Source organism: Antechinus flavipes, chromosome 4 (assembly GCF_016432865.1).
Source record: "Antechinus flavipes isolate AdamAnt ecotype Samford, QLD, Australia chromosome 4, AdamAnt_v2, whole genome shotgun sequence".
Classification (NCBI taxonomy): domain Eukaryota; kingdom Metazoa; phylum Chordata; class Mammalia; order Dasyuromorphia; family Dasyuridae; genus Antechinus; species Antechinus flavipes.
In genome coordinates, this window is record NC_067401.1 from 334194992 (window position 1) to 334220992 (window position 26001).

The 26001-nt window shown below is 34.6% G+C and overlaps 1 protein-coding gene across 1 annotated transcript in view; it reads left to right on the plus strand.

The window, feature by feature from the left end:
* Positions 1-23869, plus strand: part of RAB32 (RAB32, member RAS oncogene family) — a 44713-nt gene extending 20844 nt beyond the window's left edge. Inside the window, exons 2-3 of the mRNA XM_051997911.1 lie at positions 20068-20345; positions 22825-23869. Coding sequence (XP_051853871.1) covers positions 20068-20345; positions 22825-22971 — 425 coding nt within the window. The 3' untranslated portion in view covers positions 22972-23869. The remainder of the gene's footprint in view (positions 1-20067; positions 20346-22824) is intronic.
* The last annotated feature ends 2132 nt before the right edge of the window (positions 23870-26001 follow it).

Here is a 26001-nt window from a genome sequence, read left to right on the forward strand (position 1 = left end):
ATAAATGTAAAGTCTTATATTTAGGTATCTAAAAACATCTTTATAAGTATATAAGATAGGAAAGGCATAGTTAGATGACAGTTTGCCTGAAAACAGATTTGGCAGTTGACAAGTTCAATGTGAGTCAGCAATATAATATGGAAGGCAAAAAAAGTTAATCTTTGAACTATATTAAGATTTTTCTAAATTAATAATTACTATAATTTATATAATTTTCATATTTTCATAAATACTTTAATTTTTCTTTAAAATATTTAATGTTTATATAAATATTTAATTTTGTGTTTGATTAATTTAATATTTATGCTAATTTTAATGTTTATATAAATGTTTTGTATTTATAGGCTCATTAATATTAATATATTTATATGCAAACATTGTGCAAAGGGTTTTACAATTATATTATTTGATCTTTACAACAACCTTGGAAGATTGGTACTATTATTATTTCCATTTTACAGAGTTCAAATCTTGCTTCAGACAATCATTAGCTGTGTGATCCTGGGAAAATCATTTAACTTCTGTTTGCCTCGGTTTACAGATTAGAAAATTAAGCAGAGATTAAGTGACTTTCACCAGGATCACACATCTAGGAATTATCTGAGACTGGATTTGAACTCGCCATCCTGACACCATATTTGTATTACCTCTAAGTCAGAAGAAAATAATTTTTCAGAAATAAGAAGACAGTAGTTTTTCTATACTCTGTCCTCATCATTTTTCATTGGAACTATTTGTATTGAGTTTTAGACACAACAGTTTATGAAGGACAGTGATAAACTGGACTGCGTCCAGAGGAGAGTTAGCAGGATGGTGAAGATCCATGGTATGTGAGGTTCTGTTGCTTAAATAAAGTGGGCATTTTTAGCTTAGAAAAAACCGGAGATGGAAAGAGGGCATGATGGCTATCTCAGTTCTTTGAGAGAGCTGTCAAGTACAGAGTTTGGACATGTTTTTTTTTCTCCCTGAAGGCAGAATCAGGGCAGTGAATGGAAGTTACAAAAAGACAAATATAGGTAAAATTTTCCTAATAATTAGAATTTTTTAAATGTTGGAATGGTCTGTCACTGGAGATGATGGGCTCCTCTTCCTTGGAAGTCTTGTAGCTGAGTCTGGATTACCACTTTTCAAATGTTAAATCAGAGATTCTTTTTCTGAATATGTCAAAAGTATATGACTGCTGGGATCCCTTCCCATTATGGTTATGTGATTGTGATTTGTAGATCATGAATGCTAAGAGGCTCCAGAAGCCGTGTAATCCAGTACATCAGACTGTACAAATGAGGTCAAGACTCAGAAGTCAAAAGAAATGTCCAGCATTATAAAATGTCAAAGCAGGAATTTGAACCCAAGTCCTCAGACTCCAGATTCAGTAGTCTTTTGACTTTAATTTTCCCAAATTGAAAAATCTTCATTGTCAACACCATATCTTTTGAGAGGAACTTACAAATTTAATTCTAATAACTACTGTGAATTTGTTAGCAGGCATGGGGATGTCTTTACATGTACACCTATAAAATCTAAAGGAAGAGCATTGCATCATAGGGTTCCCTTATTATTAGCTAACTGTGGAAGCAGAGGGAAATTCTCAAACATAAGTAAGGTATTTAAATAAAGAAGGGGATTTTCAGTTGCTTTTGTGCCAACTGCAGAGATGATATGGCATTGTAGATTGTGTACTAGACTTCCTGCCACAGAGGAGTCTGCATGATCATGGGAAAGTACGCTAGTCTGAGGCACTATCAGAACACTTTCAGCCCTCTTAAGGGGGCCTAATACAGGAAGGTGTGGGTTTCTTATAAATGGATAACCAATTGTTTGCTGAAATTCTGTCTCTGAAAATTATCATGTCGTCACTAAATTCACATTAGGCTCCAAGAGAAGAAAATATTTGCAAATAAAGCTTTCAAAAGAGCAGCATGTTCATTAGAAATAATAAAAATTATCCAGTGCTCTTCTTTTAGATTTTATCATTTCATTACATTGTTTTATGTAAAAAAAAAATTTAATATGAGCAATTTTTAGATATATGGATGGCAATTGACTGAAAAATGGACAGGAAACAAGATATAATGTTGAAAATTTTCACATTAAACAATATAATCAAATGAAATGATATTTATAAAGTAGTTAGTATCATACCTGGCACATAGGAGGGGCTTAATAAATGTTTTTAAAAACAGATTCTTATCATTGTTATTGAAAGCTTGTAACTCAAATCCTAAATTGACAAAATATTATTAAGATGCCTTTTTGACTTAAAATGAATGACTTTTTTTTTTTCTCCTGAGGCAATTGCAGTTAAGTGACTTGCTCAGGGTCACACAGCTAGGAAATATTAAGTGTCTGAGGTTGGATTTGAACTCGGATCCTCCTAACTTCAAGGCTAGTGATCTATCCACTGTGCCACTAGCTGCCCCATGAATGTCTTCTTAATGGGAAGATCTTAATATCTGATGGGATACTAGTTCAAAACTGTTTTATCTTTCCTCCAAAAAAGAGCAAGTGATATATCAAACTGCAGCGATCACCTGCTTATTTAAGTGCATAGTATTTCATGGCATTGTGAAAAGAGTGCTGGATTTGGAATTGAAAGAGCTAATTTAAAATCCTGACTCTGCCACTTATAAACTGTATGACTTTGAGCAGTCACTTGACCACTTTGGGTCTCAGTTTCCTCAAACACAAAATTGGGAAAGAGGTTGGACTGGATGACCTCCCTTCTATTTCTTAGTATCCTGCTTCATCCTGGTAGTTTCCTAATGTACCAAAATCACACCCTGCCTCTCTTCAAATTCCTTATCTTGTCATTCAAGGCTCACCTTTCCATTTTCTCAAGACTACTTTCCTTTTTTATACTCAGTGTTCCAGCCAAACTTGACTAACTCTCCATCTGTGTTTCTTATTCCAAAAGCAATAATAGTAAACATTTGAAACTTGATAGTTTGTAATTTTCTCATTTAATTTTTATAATAACTCTGTAAAGTTGAGACTGTTGGTAATGCAATGGATTGAATGCCAGCTTTGGAGTATGGAAGGCCCTAGCTATACTGACACTTACTAATTGTATAACTTTGAGCAAGCCTTTTGACCTCTCTACTTGCTTCAGTGTCCTTAACTGTAAAATAGAATAGTAGAAACATATATCTCTTCCCAGGATTGTTGTGAGGATCAAATGAGAAAATATTTGTTTGAAGCTCTTAAAATCTTAGATCTAAGGGTAGAAAGCAATCCTGAGGATAGCTAATCCAACCCTCTTTACTTTGTCAATGAATAAACTGATATCCTGGAATTTAGGTGATCTTCAAATCACACACATAAAAGGTAAGATTTAACACTGCCTCCTTTGACTCTTTTCACTGCTGCATGCTGACTGGGAGTTGTCCTTGTTTCATAGTAGCCAGAGATTCTATTTGAAAACTATTTGGTGCTTTCCTCCCCTTTTCTGTGAGATGGGAGATTGTTACCTACACTTTCAGACTCTACTTATCGTTTCAAAGAATTTTCTTTTTTTTTCTTAATCTTTGTTGCAAGGGATGATCTCCTGTGGGAGAAGGATATATTTTGAAATAAAGTGAGGTGCTGGAGAACTTCAGTCCTCTAGGGAGCTTAGATTTTATCAGGATTGAAATGCTCTCTAATAATAATGGATGAAGTTAATTTTTCCAGGCATGGCAGTCCTGTGTGATTCTCATCTGAATCTTCCTTTTGATTTACCATCAGACCCTTGTTTGTTTTCATTTTTTATTGCATGGATCCTAGGGAGCGTACAGGCTTGACCATTAGTTGTCCCTTACTGTCCTATATTATCAGCCCATTTTTTCCTGCTTCTACATTTCTCTGGCTTTCTCTACACTACTTCTGCACATCCCTGTAATTTTTGCATTCTGCTCACACTTGCCTTTTGGGTGAACTCTAGGACATTGACCCAAGGTTTCCAGCATAGTAAGGGACACAGAAGTCATGACAGTAAGCATTTTAGAATTTTTTTTTATCTTTCATGATAATTTTTCTCTGATACCCTTATCAATTTCCTATCTCACTCTCTACAAATAACTGGTCCCTGTCTTTTCTTCTCCTGACCCCAACTCTCACAGCAGATAATTTGATGCTTTCATCTCTCCTGCCTAGGTCTTTAGATCTTCTCAACATCCTTCATCACTTCTTGTGTTGTTTCAGTTTTGTCCCAACCCTTCATGACCCCTTTGAGATTTCCTTGGCAAAGATATTGGAATGGTTTGCTATTTCCTTCTCAGCTCATTTTACCCATGAGAAACTGGGGCAAAGAGTTAAATGAGTTGGCCAAAGTCACACAGTTAAATGAGTTGGCCAGAGTCACACGACCAGTAAGTGTCTGTCTTAAAGCCAGATTTGAACTCAGAAGGATGTCTTCCTAATTCCAAGCCTCGTGCTTTGTCCGCTGTACTTGCTAGCTGCCCCAATATCATTACTATTTCATCCAATATTCCTTTTGCTGGGTCATTGGCTTCATAGCTTCCTGCTTCCCAGAATTTCATCCCAACAGTTACTCATCTTTTTCCACTCGCTCCTTTTCCATTTGTCTATCAGTAGGTATAATTCTCTCAAATCCTGTTATTAAAAGTCTTTTTTATCTCTTTTCCTGTCCAGTTACAACCTTGTATTCCTCTTTTCTCACTGGAAATTTTTGAGAGGAAAAGTCTGATTGCTATATTTCCTTTTCTTCTCTTCTCTTTTCAATACTTCATCATAGATTTTTTTCTCTGTGACTGCCATTGTGATAGAATCACCAGACAACCTCTAACCCATCTAATATAATGATCTTCTTCCCCCACCCCCCTGTTTTCCTCATCCTTGTCTTAATATTAGACCATGGCCATTCCTTCTTTGGGATATTCTTTATTTCCTTGAGAAACACCAAATTAATTGGTGCCTGACTATTTCTTGAATCCATTTGGGGTTTTCTTAGCAGATACTGGAGTGGTTTGATATTTCCTTCTGTAGCTCTCATTTTAGATGAGGAAACTGAGGCAGATAAGGTAACTTGTCCTGGGTTACACAGTTTGTTGAGTATTTGAGGCCAGATTTGAATTGGGGAAGTCTTCCTGATGCCAAACCCAGCACTCTATCCATCTAGCTGTCTCTAATATAATATAATACAATAATTAATAGTAGCTGGGATGTTAAAGTTTGCAAAACTTTTTATACCTGGGAAACAAATGCTTTGTTTACCTTGGGAAACAAATGTGCAGATGAAATAATTGAGGCTGATAAAAGTTATGATTTGCCCAGGGTCACCAAGCATCTGATGCTTCTCCTGAGTCCTTATCTCTTAGACTATTGACCCTCTTTCTTTTGGTTTTCCTATTTCCCCCATGCTTTTTGACTCTACCTTTTCTCTTGGCACTATTAATAGTCTTTCACTTTGATGGCTTTTGTATATCACCTCTACCCAGAAGATTACAAATCTGTATGTCTTTGGCTTATCTCTTATGCTTTCCTATCCCTAACCTATGATATCCAGTAAGTTAATATTAAAGTTGTTTCCTATTAATGCTCTTTCATATGCATCCTCTCTCCTTTATTCCCATTGCCATCAGCTTAACAGAGTCTCTTATTACCAATGATCTGAGCTATCTCATTAAGATTAAGAAATAAAAAATTTCTTTTTTATAACCCAATTCTAACCTTTCTCAAACTAATCCTTTCTAATATTTCTGCATACATTTGGCCATAGTTGCCTGCCTATTGACTTGCAAGTACAAATCTCTTTAACAAATCAATTCCCTCTGTAATTTAAAAGCTTATTTTTTTTTCTCAATAGTATTTTATCTTTCCAAATACAGGTAAAGAAAGTTTTCAAAATTTCATTTTTGTAAGACTTTTGTCTTCTGAATTTTTCTCTCTCCCTCACTAACCTCCTTCCTCTCCAAGACAGCAAACAATTTGATATAGGTTAAATATGCGCAATCTTTTAAAACACTTCCATATTTGTCATGTGCGAGGAAAATAAAACCAAAGAGGAAAAACACAAAAGAATTGTTTTTGTCCTTCATTTTAGAAGAGGACTAATGACAGGATAGTGTCTTGATTCATGCGTGAATTGGATTTAATAAGTGAGGCCTTTCACTAAAGAGCAGTTTACTGTACACTTGAAATTATATCTTTACAATTGAAGTTCCTGTGTGTTAGATTAGGAGTCAGAAAACTATAGACCCAAAATATGGCCTGTATCTATTTTTAGTTCTTGTGTCCATTAAGGTAAGAGTGGTTTTTACAGTACGACATAGAGTAGATTTTATTTTAAAATGTTCAGAAACAGTTGGTGGGCCATATTTTGCACTGTGGACCATAGCTTGCCAACTACTATGTTAAACTTGAAAAGATAATAATATGTATTTTTTCTAGCAATACATAGAACTGTGTGGGATTGTAAAATAATAATAATAATATGTCCTCACTCCTATCCCTGATATTTTATACCTTATAGTTCTTACAGTAAGCAGAGTATGGGAAGGTTTTTATTACCTCCATACTTGACATAGTCTATTTAACTGATCTCCTTTCCTCTAGTCTTGCCAACCTTCTGATTCAGTTTGTGTTACTATTAGAACTAAATCATGGCCTTCTCTGTCACTTACAATTCTCTATAACCATATAAGTCAAAAAATTTTAATCTGACATAATTGAGGCTCTCACAATCTACTTCCAAGTTACCATTTTAAATCTTGTATTCTATGACTCGCACATTATGTTGTGGCCGAACCATATTACTTATTGGTAGAGAAAACAAAGCTTATTTTCATATTTTGTGCCACTATTTCCTAATACAGTTTTCTTCCTCTTCTCCAGATATTCTTATACATAGTTAATTTTATTTCAGTATTTAATATCTACATAGTAATAGCAAGCAAGTATATAGTGCTTTAAGGTTTGCAAAATGCTTTATGTATGTTATCTCATTTGATCTTCACAACTATTTTATGAGGTAGGTGCTTTTATTATTCCCATTTTACAGGTGAGAAAACTGAGACTGAGAGAGATTATATAACTTTCCCAGAGACACACAGCAATGATTATCTGAGACAAGATTTGAACTATGGTCATTCTGACTCCAAAGCTAGCCTGCTACCCATTCTATTACTGGTTGTCTCATGGCTTATTTCCATAATTCCTCACAGAATGGAGGTGGGCTCTGGGTTATCAAGTTTAAGACATCATAACATTATCAGAGTTCTGGCAGGTCTCACCAGTCTGAGAGGGTAAAGGTAAGAGTAGCTCAATGTAAAGCAATGGGTGATTAAGGATCAGCTTGCCCAAGTTTGAAGAGGATTGTTGTCAGATGTGTAACGAGTTTGACATTCTCCCAGACATCTGTGAAGTTGGAACAGACTAATTACTGAACCAACTTCTATAGGATCATAGATCCTTTAAAATTGAAAAAATAACTATGTCTCATCTCTCCTACATTGTAAGCCTTTTAAGGAAAGAACTATGCCATATTTTTCATTCTATTCCTTCTGATACCCTAGTGTATACTGTATCATACACAGTATAATACCAAGAGTTAGGGTCCAACTTCTGCTACTTAATCAGCTCTCTGATCTTGGGTAAGACTCTGAATAACTATGAGGATATTTCCACATTTATAAAATTAGGGTGTTAGGACTTGAATTCAGAAGGCCATTACAACTTTCTATTTCATGATTCTGCAAAAATAAACACTGAATATCTGTTATGATATATGTTACATTCATACAACACTATTTTGGCTACATGAATTCTCCATCACCATTTTTAAATTGCCTGCTATGTTCCATATCCAGAGGTAAAAGACAGTCCCTGTCAGGCCTTATGCAGCTCACAAACCAATCAGGCAGACCATAAACAAATATGTGCAAATAATCTATATGCAAAATAAATAGGAAATAATTAAGAGAGGAGAGATATTAGAATTAGGAAGAGTTGGGGAAGGCTTTCTGTAGAAAGTAGGGTTTTTCATGACTAATGTGAAAATGTTTAATATAATTGTACATGGGTCACCTGTTGAAGAAAGATGGAAAGGAAAGAAGAAAAGAAAAAAAAATGGATCTTACAAAAGTAAATGTTGAAAACTAATAAATTAAAATTTAAAAATAATAACAAATAAAAAGAAAATGGGGTTTTAGTTGAGACTTACAGGAAGCCAGCAAAGTCAGTAATTGTAGTGGAAGAAGGAGAGCATTCCAGGTATTGAGAACAGCCATTGAAAATGCCAGCAGTTAAAAGATGAAAGGTGTTGTTTGTGGGATAGCAGAATCCAGGATGTGAGATATAAGAAGACTGGAAAGGTAGGAAGGGACTAGGTTATGAAACAGAGCATTTTGTTTGATCCTAGAGGCAAAAGGGGAACCACTGGAGTTTTTAATTGAGTAGAAGGAATGACATCATTGGACTTGTGATTTAAGAAAAATCATTTTGTTGGCTGAATGGAGAAGGGATTGGATTAGGAAGAGACTTGAGGCAGGCGAAGCCCCCAGTAGAAGGCTATTGCCATAATCCAGGTTTGAAGTGATGGGGAATGTCAGAGGAAAGAAGGAGTCATACTCAAAAAGACATTGCAAAGATGAAATCAACAGGCCTTCAAAATGGCTTTGATAAAGGGGAAGAGAGATAATGAAGAATTGATTGAGGTTGTTGGCCTGAAGGCCTCAATGAATGGGGTTATCTTGTTAAGTTTTACAGCAGGTAGAAGGGGGAGATATGGTCTAGAGAAAAAGATAATAAGTAAGGGGAGTAAGGGGAAAAGATACTGAGTTTCATTTTGGACATACTGAGTTCAAGATGTCTACTGGTTATCCAATTGGAGATATCTGAAAGGCAGTTGGAATTCTTAGATTGGAGTTCAGCAGAGAGGTTAAGGTGTAAGATATGTAAATTTGAAAATCATCAGAATAAAGTTGGTCATTAAATCAATGGGAGCAAGTGGGATTATCAAGTGGTATAATTAAAGAAAGCCCAGGACAGAATCCAGAAAGGCATCTTTAATTTGAGATTTCTCTTGCTTGATTCTCACAAATTTGTCAAAGTAAGTATATGATCATAAGTCTCGCTTACAGAAGAAGTAAAAGACCAGAATGGCTAAGGGGCTTCACCATACCACCCAACTTGTAAAAACAGCAAGCTAGTATTCAAGCTAAGTTTTTTTTGTTTCCAGCCCTGTTACCCTCTTTTATAATATTATATTCTTCTGACTTATGAGTAAGAAGTTAAATGATAGGAGATTTTGAGGCTTTTTCTTTCTTTTCACCCTCATTTTGAAATATTGGTGGTTTATTAGGCAGCTACAAATGAGTAAAATGGCAAAAAAAAAAAAAAAAAAAAAAAGAACAGCAGATATGGCCAGTATCCTGTATGAGTACAGGAAGGACAGTGGCTGATGGTTGGGAGGCTTTGGGGAAGATGTTAGACGTGGGGTGGACCTTAGAATATTGGTAGGGCCTGGTTGGAGGGTTCTGGTTCCTGAAAAGAAGACTAGAAATAAAACAATACATAGACACTCGGAGTGTCTGGAAGGTATGATCCACTAAAGATAACAAAAAGGCACTTTTGAGCAATGAAACAGTAGTGTGGATCAGGATCTGGAGATCTTTATCCTGTAGGTAATAAGGAGTCCTTCTGTTTTTAAACAGAATGATAATGAAAGTAAAATTTTGGGAAAATGAATCTCCATGGTATACAGAAGAGGCTGGATTGGAAGCTGATTAGGAAGCCATTGAAAAGTTAATCCTTGAACAAGCTGATTATAGAAAGATTTGGAAAGATTTATGTGAACTGATGCTGAGTGAAATAAGCAGAACCAGGAATACAGCAAAATTGTGTGATGATCAACTATGAAAGACTTGGTTCTTCTCAATGGTTTGGGATCCAAAGCAATCCCAACAGACTTTGGACAGAAAATGCCATCTGCAACCAGAGAAAGAACTAAAGAGACTGAATACAAATCAACACATGCTATGTTCACTTTTTTTTTTAATCTCCCATGGTTTTTCCTGTTTGCTTTGATTCTTCTCTCCCAACATAATTTACAAACAATGTGTATTAAAAATAAAGTTTAATAAAAAGAAAAGAAATCCTGATGTGATATAAAGATGGGGAACTAGAATAGTAGCAGTAAAAAGAAGTGGATGAAAGTCATTGTAAAGAGAGAATTGGTGACTAGATATGGAGGGAAGAAGTAAAGATGAATCAGATTTCAAGACAGAATATTAGATATAGACAGTAATACTATGGGTATCCTTGTGTCATAACGCTGGCTCTTGGGCTATATACCCTCACTTTCAGGTAGACCTGCAGCTCCGAACATGCTGCCATGAACATGTCATCTTTTCCCTTTTTCTCTATCCCCTCTCCCTTGTTCTGGGAAAAAGTGAGTTGATTGATCAATCTAGGAACAAAATCAAGTTAACATTGACCTTTCTTCTGCATCATCTGCATCATTCCATCATACTGGGATTTTATCCATTCCTAGCAAATAGTTGGCCAGCCAGGTGGCACAGTGCTAGGCTTGGAGGTCCAAAGACTCATGCTCCTGAGTTCAAATCTAGCTCAGCTACTAACTAGCTGTGTGACTTTAAGCAAGGTACTTAAACTTCATTTTGCCTCAGTTTCCTCATCTGTAAAATGAGCTGGAAGAGAAAATGACAAAACATTCCCATATCTTTGCCTTGAGAATCCCAAATGGAGTCACAAAGAGTTGCACAGACTAAAAAATGACTGAACAACAACAAAGCAAACACTTCCTTCTATGTGTAGTCGTCCCTTAATAAAATTTAGGTTCTTGAGAGACAGAGACTATTTTTTCAGAACTGAAAATAAAATTGGAGTACAGATAAAAAAGAAAGAACATGGAGAATAGGATAAGTATTATAGAACTAGAGAATGGTCGCTGTCCCAATTTTCCTAAATGGAAAGATAACAGAATTAAATTGTAATTTTTGTTGTATTGTGGTTGTGGTTGTAGGTTGTTTGTTTGTTTTTTTTTCCCATTATTGGAGAGAGCTGCTTTGGATGGGTCAGTGATAGTTTCTTATGTGTTAATTTTAAGCTGAGGGAACATTGGGTATCCTCTTGACATTTTAGGACTAGGATTCATAGATATGGAGAGATATGGAGAGTTGCTCCCAGAATAATAGTTGATGTTGTGAAAGTAGATTTGTTAGTCACGGTCCTGTGCTGTTCTTGTGGCATCCAAACAAGTTTCATTTGGCAATGGCCCGTAACCTAGGTAGAAGCTCTCAAGTTTATAAAAATAGGCTTGATAATTAAAGTCCGAAATAGAAAACTTAAGGGATTCCTGCTGTGGATAGCATTTGGTTCTTTGGCCTGCCTTTAGCTATGGAACAAGCATGTGTACCTCTTACATCATCTCCTTTTCCACCTGCTAGTTCTCCTTTAGGAAGGCAATTTTTTCTTGACCTTAGGAAAATCACTTCTGGGTCTCAGTTTAACTATATGTGAAATGAACAGGTTAGAGTAGATCTAGCTCTAAATCTAGAATCCTTCTCACTTCAAAAACTAGTCAGTCTGGCTCTAAAAATTTAACAAAGTAAGGATCTTACTTATTTTTTGAGCCAGTAACAGTGATCCCCTTGTTCCTGACATAAGGTACTTTCTTTCCACTCCAGCCATTTTCATTGGCTGTTTCCCCACTCCCACTCTCCCATACTGGAAATGTTCTCCCCTTCCTCATCTCTGGGCCTTGGATTCCCTAGCTTCATTTATGTCCTAATTAAAATCCCACCTTCTACATACAGGAAATCTTTCCCAATCTCCCTTGATTCTGATTCTAAACCCTGATTATTTCTTGTTTATTCTATTTATAGCTTGTTAGTACATGATTATTTGCATGTTGTCTTCTAAGCTCTTTGGGGAGTAGGGACTGTCTTTAACTTTCTTTGTATTCCCAGCACTTAGCATTTTACCTGACACATAATAGGTGCTTAATAAATGTTTTTTTTTGACTGGCTAGATAATCTGAATTTAATACAAACATCTTTCTCCTCCTTTCCTTTGATTTTTTAAAATTTTATTTTAACTATAGACCTTGTCCTGTTTTGATGAAATAGAGCATAGCAAATGTATTACTGTTTGTTTTTATTTAGAAAAGTCAGTCTTGTGCCATAAGCCTGAGACCTTTGGAGAGAAACTATTAGTCACTTGAATTAGAAATATAACTAAAATTTCTTGAATCCTCTCTCTCTCAGGTTGGCCCAATTGCCTTTCTTTTCTGGGTGGTGCAGTACAATAAATTGGGCCTGTAGTTAGGAAGGCCTAGCTTCAAATCCAGCCTCGCATCCTAGACAGGTTAGATATCTCTGTAGAATGAGGATCATAATAACATCTATCTCTAGGATTGTTGTGAGGATCAAATGTGATATTTTTAAAGTACTTAGTCCAGTGCTCAGTACATACTAGATGCTATTATTATCATTTATTAAAGGCTCTTGATTATTGTCTTATGAAATCCTGGATCTACTTAAGTACGTTTCTTTTTTAGGTGTAAATGGCTAAAATGCTGGACCTGGAATCGGGAAGATTTGAATTGAAATGTGATTTCAGATACTTAGTCGCTGTGTGATCCTGGACAAATTCTTTAAGACTATCTGCCTCAGTTTCCTCATCTGTAATATGGAAATAATAATAGCACCTACCTCACAGAGTTGTGAGAATAAAAGTAGATAATATTTATAAAGCACTTAGCATGTAGTAGGCTCTGTATTAATGCTTATTACTTTCCTTTCTCCTCCTTCCTCCACTTTGATTTGATTTTTACAACAAACTTTTGAATTGGGTACTACTATAATTGATCCATTTTTTTACAGATGATGAACCTGAGGCTGAGATAGTCTAACTAATTACCCCAGAATCGGCTCACTCAGCTTTTGGGTATCTGAAGCAGAATCTAAATTCTGGTCTTCTGACTCAAGTCCAGTGCTCTCTGTTTCTGTATGCTAAGTAGATTACCACTGAAAACAAACAGTTATGATCTATAATTCATGGGGAAAATTGCTGTACTTAAAACATAATCCATATTAAAAAGATTACCTTTTGCCAGTTGACTCTATTAACCTCTTCCTGACGTGGCATTAGTTGACAAATGTGTGCTATATTAGTCTTTACTGATAACACATATGTTCATTTAAAACACACCTAAAAATGCCTTTATAACAGAAATTATAAATTCTGTTTCTATATATGTCATCTTGGACTTGATTGAAATAGATTTGTGGACTTTAGCTTTAAAAGGGACTTTAGTAGTTTAATCCAACCCTTTCATTTCATAGATGAGGAAACTGAGCCCAAAAAGATGAAGGCCACAGGTAATAAGTAACACAGCCAGGTTTGAATTCCACCCTAGCAAACAGTAGCTTTCTTCCTTTTCTTTCCCCCAAATTCAGACATATTGGGGTATTTATGCCCACCATCTTGTATTTAGTACTGCTTTAAGAGAGTGTCCTGTTTAACTCAATGGAATTTATTAAATACTATATACAAAGACTGTGCTATGCCCTAATAGTATACAAGGATAGGCAAAATATAGTCCATGCTTTTAAAGTTTATAGAATAATAGAGGAATTTGGATCTACACACCAGTAATTGATCCCAGGGAGAGCAAAATACAGAAGACAGGTCCAAGCAAATTGCTGAGAAATATGAGGGGAGAAAGTACCCTTTTGTTTTGATGGAGAAGAGAATTTTTCCAGAGGACTCATGTTTGTAATGAATTTTATTTTTCTTACTTTTTCAGTGGATGGGGGAGGAAGAGAATTCAGAACTGAAAATAAAATTTGAGTACAAATAAAAAGAAAGACCATGGAGAATAGGATAAGAGTCATAGAACTAGAGAATAGTCACTGTCCCAATTTTCCTAAATGGAAAGATAACAGAATTAAATTGTAGGCCAGTGTGCTAGACTGATTCTTCACAATTTTCTCTAATATATTATTAAAGAAATGTTTAGTGATTTTTTAAAAAATGTATTTAACAGAAAGTAGTCCAGGCTGGGAAGAATATAGAATGGATAAGGAGGAATAGCATTGGTCAAGGCTGGATTGATGGGTTGGAATAGGATTCTGGAAGTCCAAAATTATGTTAATGATTAAAGAAAACATTAGGCAAGTTGCTCCAAGGTTGCCTATTTTTACTGTATATACTAAGAAGCCTTTGGTGAAAATACCAACTGTATCAATAAAACCATTTGATTTCACTTGTGAACTGTTTCCAAGCAACTAATTTGTTAATGATTGTTGGATGTGCTTGAAAGAACTTGGGGAGTGGAGATAAAAATCTAGAAAAGAGGATTTAGGGGGTAGGCAGAGTGATGGTAACAGCCATTAGAAGATTTTATCTTAGCTCCAAAGGGCAGACCAAGAAGTTCTAGATCTATGTGAGGTAATTTTGTTGTCAGGAACACCAAGCTTAGAGTCAAGAGGACTAAGTATAAATCCTTGCACTGCAACTGACCATAGTATATAACTTATTCCTTTTCTGCCTTGGCTTTCAAGATAGCATGTTTTTAAAGACATACATTTAGAAAAAATATTGCCATTAATTAAAATGTTAATCCATTACTGACTCTAATGTTAATCATTCATAGCTGTTAATAAAGTTGCTAATTGATGATCTTCTCTATAATCTCTTTGCCAGTGAATGTGAAGATGGCGAATATAAATGTTTCTAAATTCTCTTCCATTCCAACTCCCCAGTATCTCTCAAAGCTGTACCAGCTTTTTAATCCCAGCTGCCGCCTCCCTGGTAGAGGCTCTTCATTATCCCCATCTGGCTTATTGCAATATGCTAATAAATCTTCCCACCTCTTTTCTCCCTTCTCCATTCCATTCTTCACACTATTGCCATAGTCACCTTTTTTATATAAAATTATTCACATCACTTCTTTGCCCAAAAATTTTCTATGACTTCCTGTTCCTTATCAACTAAAGTTCAAATTCTTTAACCTAGTATTTGAGGCCTTGTATAGCTAGTTATTTAATAACTAGCATGTAAATAATTCATTAAGTTTCTTAATGTCACAAATATTATTTCATTGGAGGCTTATAGCAATCCCAGGAGTTAGGTACTATCATTATACCCATTTTTCAGATAAGAAAACTTTGGTGGACCAAGATTAAATGGCTTTCTTGCATCACATTTTTAGTGTCTATCTGAGGAAAGATTTGAACTCAATTCTTCCTAATTCTGGGTCTAACATGACATCTTGCTTTTTTCAAATTTTTCTCAATAACCATTTCTGTGTGGAATTTATTGTCCAACTAAAAATCCATCCCTTCCTCCCATACTGTGAACTGTTTATAGACTTTTTTTCTTTCTTGTTATTCAAATCCTCCACATCCTTTAAAACCTTAATGTAAGTCCTGTGCGCTTCAAGAACCAATCTGTGATCTCCTCAGTCTGTTTTCTTTACTTTTCATGGTGTTTTGTACCTGTCATATTTTTATTCCATTTTGTTCTCTAAGCAGTTATGTGACATTATCCTTTTTATTTTTTTTATTTTTTAACTATGTGGTCTAACCAGTAGGCTCAATGAAGTCAGGACATGTATCATAATTATCTTTCTTTCTCTACCATTACCTAAATAGTATTTTACCTTTATTATGATGGATGAGTGGCTTCAGTGATTTTTTTTTAAAGCATCTATATTAAAATGAATTATTTATTAAAGAAATAAAATGGTAGCCATTGGATGGATGTAGTCTTAATAGCTTTGGACATGTTCTATGATCCATATTTATCCCTTTTCTTTAGATTGTATAGATGTGTCTGTCAAATGAAATGTCTAAATCAAAGGTAAATCTTTTCTGTAGCTAATATTTTTAAGTGGTGTCCCAATGAGGCAAATTTAAATTTCATTCCTATCATTATCAAGACTCAAAGATACAGCCCAATAATGAAGCTAATAGGAAGAACCTTTTCAAAAGGAAATGGAAGCAAATATCTATAGGACTGTCTCTACAAAGCAGCAAAGTTGCTTTTGATCTGAGTGCTATGTTCTGTGTCAAGCTCAGCATAAGCTGTGGGTACATATTAAATGTTAATGAAAAATGGAGTGATGCCATCGTTTTAAAATGTCAGCATATGTAGTGAAATCACACTCTAAACAGTTGGCTGACCAGATTTAAGTTGGTAATAAAATATGAACATGAAAATGAAACCATACTCGTGTATAGGGATTAGACATATTTGACCAGTTACTGTAATAGATTTGACTGATGTGGCAAGTAGAACTTCATTATGATCTTGGAAGGAGATACTTGTCAAAAGTTAATTAAAATCAGCCATCTTAACCTGATAAGGATTTTTTCTCTTTTTATGCTGTTCTACTATGAAATACTTTTAAGATTATGAAAGTTATGTAGTTTTTTTTTAAATAAATTTGGGATATTTATGCATTTTGGAATTGCTTGGCAGTAATTAATACCTCAAGATCAGGGCTTGTTTTATTATCCTCTTGTTTTGTTTTAAGGCATTCAGGGTTAGATGACTTGCCAAGGCCTACACAACTAAAAAGAGTCGGAAATTACATTTGAATTCAAGTCCACCTGACTCCAGGACTGGTTCTCTATGCATTTTGTCACCTAGCTGCCCCTTTATTAAGTATCTTCTTAATTTTGCATTGGTCTTGGTCTTCTATCATCTTCAACAATTGCTTAATTTATAAAATATTTGTGGCACTGAGATCCAGATGTTCAAAGTATGTCTGATAGCCAGATTTAATTAGCCTGGATTATCATTAAAGAATTAGCTGCTTTAATACTCTATTTTTTTAAGACTATGTTTTCCTAAGTTCCTGTGAATATTGTATATTTCAGATACCATTTACACCAGTGTTCTTAACTTTTTTTATGTCTTAGAACCTTTAGATAATCTGAAGTCTGATCCCTTCTGAGAATATTTGTGAGTGCCCAAATATATAGGATTATAATTGTTAAGTACGTGGTATTACAAAGGAAACAATTTATAATGAAATAAATATTTTTAAAAACAAGGTCATAGACCTTGGATTAAGGCCACCAGATTTAGACCATGCACAGTATTGGTATTACTACAGTGCCTCTGGTGATATTTTGCCAGCATGTTTTATATTTTTTATAGTATTTTATTTTTCCAAATACATATAAACATAGTTCTTCACATTTGCAAAACCTTGTATTCAAAAATTTTCTCCCTTCTCCCCAAGACAGCAGGCAATCCAATAGAGGTTAAATTTACAACACCTTTTATATTAAATCCATAAGATAGTATTTTTTAATGGAGAATGGAGAAAACAAACATTGATCTGCAGTCTACTTTGTGCCAGGCTCTAGGCTAAGCACTTTACAAATGTTTATCCCATTTGATCTTCATAACAAGCCTTAGAAATAAGGGTTTTTGTTATTCACATTTTACTGTTGAGTAAACTCTGGCAAGCAAAGGTTAAGAGATTTGACCAGCACAACAGTTTGTGTCTGAGGCAGATTTTGAATTCAGATCTTCCATATCCTAGAGGCCCTAGCTCTCCTGCTATTTCTTTCCTCCAAATGAGGATAATTTTGTTTACCTCTGAGTGTAGTTCACATGAGTTACTTTATATGAAGGATATTCAGAGCACTGTAAAAAAAAAAATCAAGATCTTTGTTTATTATGCTGTAGGTGCTACAGAACTCTTGCCCCTCTGTAATCCTTTTTTACTGTATGACAGACTTGCTGCTTAAAGAGATCTGCAGTGAATCACATTGAAATGCAAATATAGCTTCCTAATATATGCTTTTCAGCTTGACTTCTGAAGTAAAAGAATAGTTATGCCATAGTTTAAGAAAACCAAACACACAAAACCCCAGAGGACTGGGCCAAGATGTGAAGAGAAGATAGATGACTAAAGAATATGGGCTAGAAAAGAAGGAATCATCTTTTTTTTTTTTTTTTCTTTCACTGTTTGTTTCTCTAATCTTCTGATGAGTTTTATCAGTCTTTTGCTTTTGTCATCTTTCTGAAAGGTTCAGTTGGTGCTATTACTAGAGGGCTATTTGTTTTAAACCCTGCCTTCTTGTCTTTTAATCTCAGAAAAGGAAACTTATTGACAGTCGATCCCAGCTCTGTTTAAGGGCATGTATGATTTGAATCTTGTTTCAAGTGCTCAGATTAGATTAGGCAGTTAAAAGTGATTGTAGATGGTGTAATTGCTAACATTTCTTTTAAATTTGTGAGCATGTACATATACTTATATAATTTTATCTTCATAAACCGAAGTAAGGGTTGTTATTATTTCCATTTTACATTTAAGGAAACTGAAGCAAGTTAAGTGACATCACATGAATGGTAAATGTCTGAGGCAGGCTTCAAATTCATGTCTTCCTGACTTGAGGTCCCGTGTTCTATCTACTGTACCAGCTTATGGAATCACAAATACATACTTCAGCATAATATATGATAAGGTAAAGCTGAGTTGGAAGACAATCAAAAAATCATACGGTGATCTCTGTGTTGATGATTCAGTTATTTTTCAAGCATTTCCAATTCTTCTTGACCCCACTTGGGGTTTTCTTGGCAAAAATACTAGGGTGGTTTGCCATTTCCTTCTCCAGCTCATTTGACAGATAGAGTAAAATGACTTACCCAGGGTAACACAGGTAGTAAGTATCTGAGCTCACATTTGAACTCAGGAAGATGAGGCTTCCTAACTATAGGCCCAACATTCTACCTATTGTGTCACTTGACTGCTGCCTTCTTCAGGAAGCCTTTTCCAACCCCACTTTTCAAGTGCCTTCCTTCTCTTAGTGATTTCCTATGTATCCTATTTATAGCTTGTTTTGATTATCCTGTTTGTGTGTCTTCCCTATTAGATTGTAAACTCTTTGAGAGTAAAGATTGTTTTGATTCTTTTTTTTGTTTCTCCCTCACTTAGCAGCACCATGCTGCCAGTAATAAGTGCTTAATAAATGTTTATTGGTTGGTTGATACTATGTGGTAGGCACAGTGCTAAATGTAGGAAACACGGAGACAAAACTGAAATCATCCTTGACTCTAAGGTCAACTTAGATTCCAGTGGGGATGGGGAAACAATCTTTTTTTTTTTTTTAAATGCTTATTTAATATACAATATAAACTCAGCCTACCTTAGATGTACTTACATCTGAAGGTGTCATCAAGCTGGCTTTTGCCTCCCTTTCTAAACTTATTTCATATTATTCCCCTTAATCTATTGAAGCAGCCAGGTGGTTCAGTAAATAGAACACTGAGCTTGGAGGGGAGAAGGCCTGGATTCAAATTCTGTGTCTGACTCTTAATAATTGTATAACCTTGGACAGGCATTTAAAATTATTTAACTCAACTCCTCAACTGTAAAATAATAATAATAATAAATTTTATACATAATAAATAATAACAGCATGTTATTGTTATATTACATTGTTATATTATATTGTTATTGTTATTATATATACATATTATTGTTATATTACATTGTTATATTTTATATTGTTATTATATGACAACCTATATCGTAGAGTTGTTGAGAGGATCTCTGTCTGTAACTGTAACTTTCTGTAAAACAGCATAGTGTGAGGCACAGAGTAGGCATTATATAAATGTTTATTCTTTCCCCTTTCCCTACTGAGCATTCTAGCCCAGCTAGTCTGTGACACCCCCATCTTCCACCTCTGTGTACCTTTGTTTCACAGGTTGTGCCTCTATCTTCAGGGCTCAGGTGCTATTTCCTATGGAAGTCTATGTTGAATTTTCTTCCCAACTTTCCTAACTCCACATTCTACTGCTATCCACCCTTCCATCTTCACCCTGCTCTCTTCCTTTTCAAGTACCTAGCATTTACTTATCTATGTATGTGTTATCTTCCTAATAAAATATAGGCTCCTTGAAGAAGATTGTCTTAGTTTATTTAGAACAAAGCCTTGAACATATTAGCTACTCTATAAATGTTTATTTGATTTGAATGTCTTCCAAAAAAAAAAAAAAAAACACACACACATTTGAATTGTGCATTTAATTTTTTTTTTTTTTGTCCTGAAAATTCTTTCTTGTAAATGTATTTTTCAGGTCAAGAACGGTTTGGTAACATGACAAGAGTATACTACAAAGAAGCTGTGGGTGCTTTCGTGGTCTTTGATATGTCAAGAGAATCTACATTTGAGGCAGTTCTCAAATGGAAAAATGATTTGGACAGTAAGGTACAACTTGCAAATGGCATCCCAATTCCTACAGTTCTCCTAGCCAATAAATGTGATCAGAATAAGGACAATAGCCATAGTCCTTCTCAGATGGACCAGTTCTGCAAAGAAAATGGCTTTACAGGGTGGTTTGAAACATCTGCAAAGGTAAGGACCTGGATCTGATGAATTCTGAGTGCAGATTGAAGCATACTTTTTTTTCACTTTATTTCTTGTTTTTTATGTTTATCTTTTTGTAGAAATAGTTTTGCATGACTTCACATGTATAATTGATACTGCTCATCTTCTCAATGGGTGAAGGTAGAATGGGAGAAATAAAGGATTTGCAACCTCATATTTTTTAAAATGAATATTAAAAATAAAATTTTAAAAACTATTAGCTATTCAAAAGCAGAAACTGCATGGCTTGTGAAGAGAATACTTTTTTAGATTTGAGTAGATGGCCTTTAAGGTCCCTTTGCTTTTCTAAGATTCTGTAAATTAACTGAATGTATGATGCTTTCATGAAACTCATAGTTCTAATAGATAAAGGAAACAGAATCTATTATTCTTGGCACATGCTGCAGAATGGTTTCATTGATCAATTTTAGGTGGTAAGGTAGAAATTCATTTCCATAATTTTCAATTCCTTTTCTGACCAAGGACTTCATTAATTTCACTGGGCCCAAACATAAGTATGAGGAATTTAGTCTCCATTTCTCTTGAAACTTGAGTTGTGCAAGTTATAGAAAAAAGGAGACTCTATTGTCCATCTTGGAAACTAGTTTTAAGACGTTATTGCATCAGTTGTTGTAGAAACTCATTAATGATTAATGATTTCTCTAGGATTGGAAGTTTATGAATAATTGCCTGTAGAAATTAGTTTTTACTACATGAGACTAATAGATATTTGAAATGCCAAATTTAATATAAAGAATTTATTATTGCAGAAGTAACTCATCTGTCACATTGAGCTAAACATTTTGAAAGCCTGTTCCAAGCATATTAAGTCAAAAAACCATCACAACTGGTGGAATGAGTAAAAGTAATTGGTGCTGATGCTGGGAGGGGTACTTAATAATGAAAAGTTATAGCTACTGTTCTATACTATCTATTGCATGATGACTATAAAACATGGAGGCGTATGTTGTAATAGCTTTTGATTCCTTGGATTTTTTTTTTTAAATAACTCCATAGGTGTCATAACTGATTTGTGTATGATACCCAAAAACAGGTCTGTACTAAGGAGTAAAATAAAAGCAGCTGTGTAGAGAACTCATTATATGCTTCAATTAAGAGGCCATTGGATATATTATCACCACTGGCTCACATCATATACTCAATATTTGGGGCAAAATGGGACTCACAATGAAACATTGATCTGAATTCTTTTCTTGGGTTTAAGTCAGTCTCTGAGAATGAGAAGCAAGGTGGCACAGTGAACAGAATGCCAGGCTTAGAGTTATTTACAAAGTTCGTGTTCTTCAGTTCAAACTTGCCTCTGCCACTTACCAACTGTATGACCTTAACCATGTTTGCCTCAGTTTCTTTAATCTTTAAATTATGCTGGGAAAGGAAATGGCAAACCATTCTGATATCTTATGAAGAAAACCCCAAAAATGGAGTCACAAGGAGTTGGACTCCAATGAAACAAGACTAGTAACAGTGTGATGTTGACTTCTTTCAGATCATAGAATTTAAGAGGTGTAGTAGTGTGTGAATTTTATAGACAACATGCTTTCATTTTGTGATATCAGTGCTCATTCATATTCATGTGCTCCTACCTAATGATTTGGAACATCGGATCTTGACCATATGAAACCAGATTGAGCTTGTTTGTCTACTTTAGTCAATCTTCTTTCAGTTTGTTGCTGAATTTTGTTCCTCTTCAGGGCTGTTTTTAAAAATTTTATTTAGCATTAGCATCAGAATAGCTGTTATTCCAAAGACATGTAAGTTTTAGCCCTTTGAAAAGAATATTTCATTGAATATTAGAGTACTAGTGGAGACCAAAAATTTCAGCCATCATTCAATTAAACACAGTGAAGCTAGAGTCAGGTGCCAGAAGTGCTAAAGAAAGTTATTGGGGGCAGGGTCAAGAATTGACAACTTATTGTTGCAAAACAAAGTAAACCTCCCAAAACAAAGATCTTCAGAGGACCTTGGCATAACAAGAATGTGAAAATTTAATAAGTATTTGGAGCCAGTGATAAAATGAATTTTATGACTTTTCACATTTTTCAGATTGTGTGTGTATGTATATGGGGATATGTGTTTTTTAATCTCCCCCTTTTTTTAAAAACTAAATTTCACATTTCATGAGAGCAGGATCATATTTTACCAAAACTTAAATTTCTTCCTTAGGGGAACAGAGTACTGTATTCTCCAAAATAATCGAGCACTTAAGTTTAAAACAAGGAACTCTTGGAGAATCAGCAAAGTCTTAATTTCTTAAAATGCATCTAATCCTGTTCTTTCCTATTTGTGGAAGAAATCAGGAGAACTTGAAATTTGCCAACCTCTTTCACCATCTTTCCAGAATTCTCTCCTAATCCTGTTTTTAAAATAATTTTTCTGATTCTCCTGAACATCTTTAATACTCTTTGAAAGAAAGCTATAACACTGATTTTATTTTTCTTCATTTCAGGATAATATCAATATAGATGAAGCAGTTCGATTTCTGGTGGAGAATATTCTTGCAAACTATAAAAATTTCCCTAATGAAGATGATGTGGACAAAATAAAGCTGGACCAGAACACTTTGAGGGCAGAGAGTAAATCCCAATGTTGTTAATCTTTCCTCTACTACCTTTTTGGTATAAAATGATGGCTGACTTTATACCTATCAAGATTTAAAGTGAGACTGGATTCCAGTTGGACTGCTGTATTGGGACTTTTCACATGGATGATTCTTTAAAATGGTGGTATCTCAGGATGCCTGAACTTCTTGGTTGGAAATGGGATATATAGTAAATTGTTCCTTGCCATGGGTGTAGAATGTGTGTTCAAAGTTTGTCTTGTTCTTCAAACAATGTCAAAATGTTTATGCTTTTTTTTTTTTGTATTTTTTTAAATAAGAAAATGCTTCTTCTACATATGGAAGGATTTCCAAGTTTAATTATTTTATTGTTTACTACTACAGAAGAAAACTTTACAGTCCTGACTTTTCTAACAGTTTTTATATGTAATTTGTTTTTTTTTTTTTTCTTGAAGGAATTCTGGTAATTTGTCTTATTGATTTATGTATTTTAACTTTCATTAGTTACAGAAGTCACAAAGTCCCTTTTCCTGTTTGATAGCATTTGGTTTTTTTAAATATATATACACACATACACATACACAAAAGTTTTGCATTTCATTTTAAACCTTTTAAAGGTTTATAATTTTAACATTATGCTTTCAAGCTTTTTCTAGTCCAGTTAAACATTCTTTAATTTCTTAATCTGGGCTTGATCATGGGTGACTTATAGGGAACTAGTCCTTTCCAGGGAACAATTTTGATAGTTAAGTTTAGACAGCCTTCTTCTATATCCTCTGTATGTGTTCTTACCACAAATATCTTATTTCAGATTTGATCAGTGGTATAAGCCTCACGACTAATAATATCTTAGTGAAACCAAATGACAAAATTAAAAGTTGTGGTCAGTAGAGAATGAAATAACTGGCAAATAAACTTAGATGTTCTACACTAACATTCTGTTGTCATTTAAAATAGAGTAGTAGAGAAACTGAAGGCCAAAGCACTTGTTTTCATACCTCTTTTTTGAATGAAATTGTCACTTATTAGAAAAGAATATTTTGATGATTAATATAGTTTTTGAGTAACAAATATTAATGGCCTTTTAAAACAATATCAGTGTTTACTTCCATGAAAATATCTTGTTTTAAGGGATTCACTGCCTTATTTAAGGAAAGCCTTAATACTCTTCAAGAGTTAAATTTTTGTATAACATAACTATTGCCTAGTTCCAACTGTATATCTCTAGGCACCTAATTATTATACTAGATATGGGGCTACAATTGGAGTTACAATTTGAATTCAGATCCTGCCTCATATACTTAATTGGGGGAATATATCCATTGGCAAGGTCAATTAACACTCAGCCTCAGTTTCTTCAACTCTCAAATATTGACACTAAAACCTACCTCACAATGCTATTATGAGGAAAACGTAATGTTTTTCAAACCTCAAAACCCTATATGATAATAGCAATGACTATTTTTAGAGAGAACACTTAGAAAGGGGGGGTGTTTAATCTAGAGGTGAAAAGCCTCAGACTACTTTAGTTTTTATCATGTGAATAATTAGAAACATAAGGAAAAAATGGCTTACACATTGCCTCGGTTTTCATAGGGAAAGGACTCAGTTGTCAGAGGCCATAATATGCAATTGACTCATCTTATAGCTTTTGTCTATAGAGTTCTTATTTAAGAACTTCTTATTTATTTAAGAAAATTTTAAAAAAATAAACACAGACCAAAGACATTGAACTTTTTAAGATATGCATCCATGATATCAAAATTGATTCTCAAGTTAACAGAAGAGAAAAGAATCTTAGAATTTTAACCAAGTGACATTTGCCATTTTAATAGTAAGTCACCATGCTTTCCTGTAGAGCTTTTTTTTTTCAAATGCATCTTTAGGGATCTTGAGTAAGTCTTAAATGCATTTGGTACTTTCTTTTCACACTACACAAGAAACGTGTTGGGAAGGGGCAGCTAGATGGCGCAATGAATAAAACGCCAACTCTGGAGTCAAAAGGACCTGAATTCAAACACAGACTCAGACACTTAATCCTCATTAGCTGTATGACTCTGGACAAGTCATTTACCCCTAATTGCCTCAATAACAAAAAAGAAAAAGAAGAAATGTGTTGGGATGATTCTGAACTGGGTATTACTCGATTTGAATAGAAAACCAGTTCTGGAATCAAAAGGACCTGAATTCAAATCCAGACTCAGAGACGTAAGTAGTTGTGTAAGTAAGTAGCTGTGTGACTCTGGACAAGTAACTTAATTCCTGATTGCCTGAACAACAACAACAACAAAAAAGAAATGTGTTGAGGTGAACGCTGAAATGGGTGTTACTCAGTTTGAAATGTTGATAGTTACCATAACTAAATGACTTAAATCATTGCTACAGTTACCTTATATGTTGTTTCAGGTGTGTGTGTGTGTGTGTGTGTGTGTGTGTGTGTGTGTTTAAGATACCAGCTTGAGAATCAACTGACTTGTGATCTTTGCAGATCCTTACTTTATTCTTGTTGATTTAAGCATTTTTGTGCCTCGGTTTACCCTATATAAAAATGGCAACAATATTCTCAGAACTTGAGCATAGATTCACTTAATCTTTGTTTTATGGTGTTTTTTAGCGTGGTGGGGACCTTTCAGTTCTCTACAGCATCTAGAAATGTATGTTTGTGAGTGTTTTCATTGAGCACTTCTTTTATGCAAGACCTTTTGGGGAATATAGCGAATAAGACATAGCTTTGCCTGTGCAGTGCTTAGCATAAGTAGGGGAAGTAAGGCATGTGGGCATGTTGGAATGGATAAAGTGCTGGACTTGAAATCAGGATAAACCTGAGTTTTAATCTGGTTCAGGTCTGAATTTAGATCTTTGTGACTCCCTGTTTACTATTCCCTGTAATGCATATCCCTATAAAATCTATGATGTTAGATTGCCATTTAATTTGCCAAAATTAGGCAGTGAAAGTTGTGAAATAGAAGCACTGGGACTATATGCTATGACTAAAAGATAACATTTGTCTTTTAAAAATAAGATTGCTTTTTCCTGAATTCATAAAATAATCTTGATCATAATTTA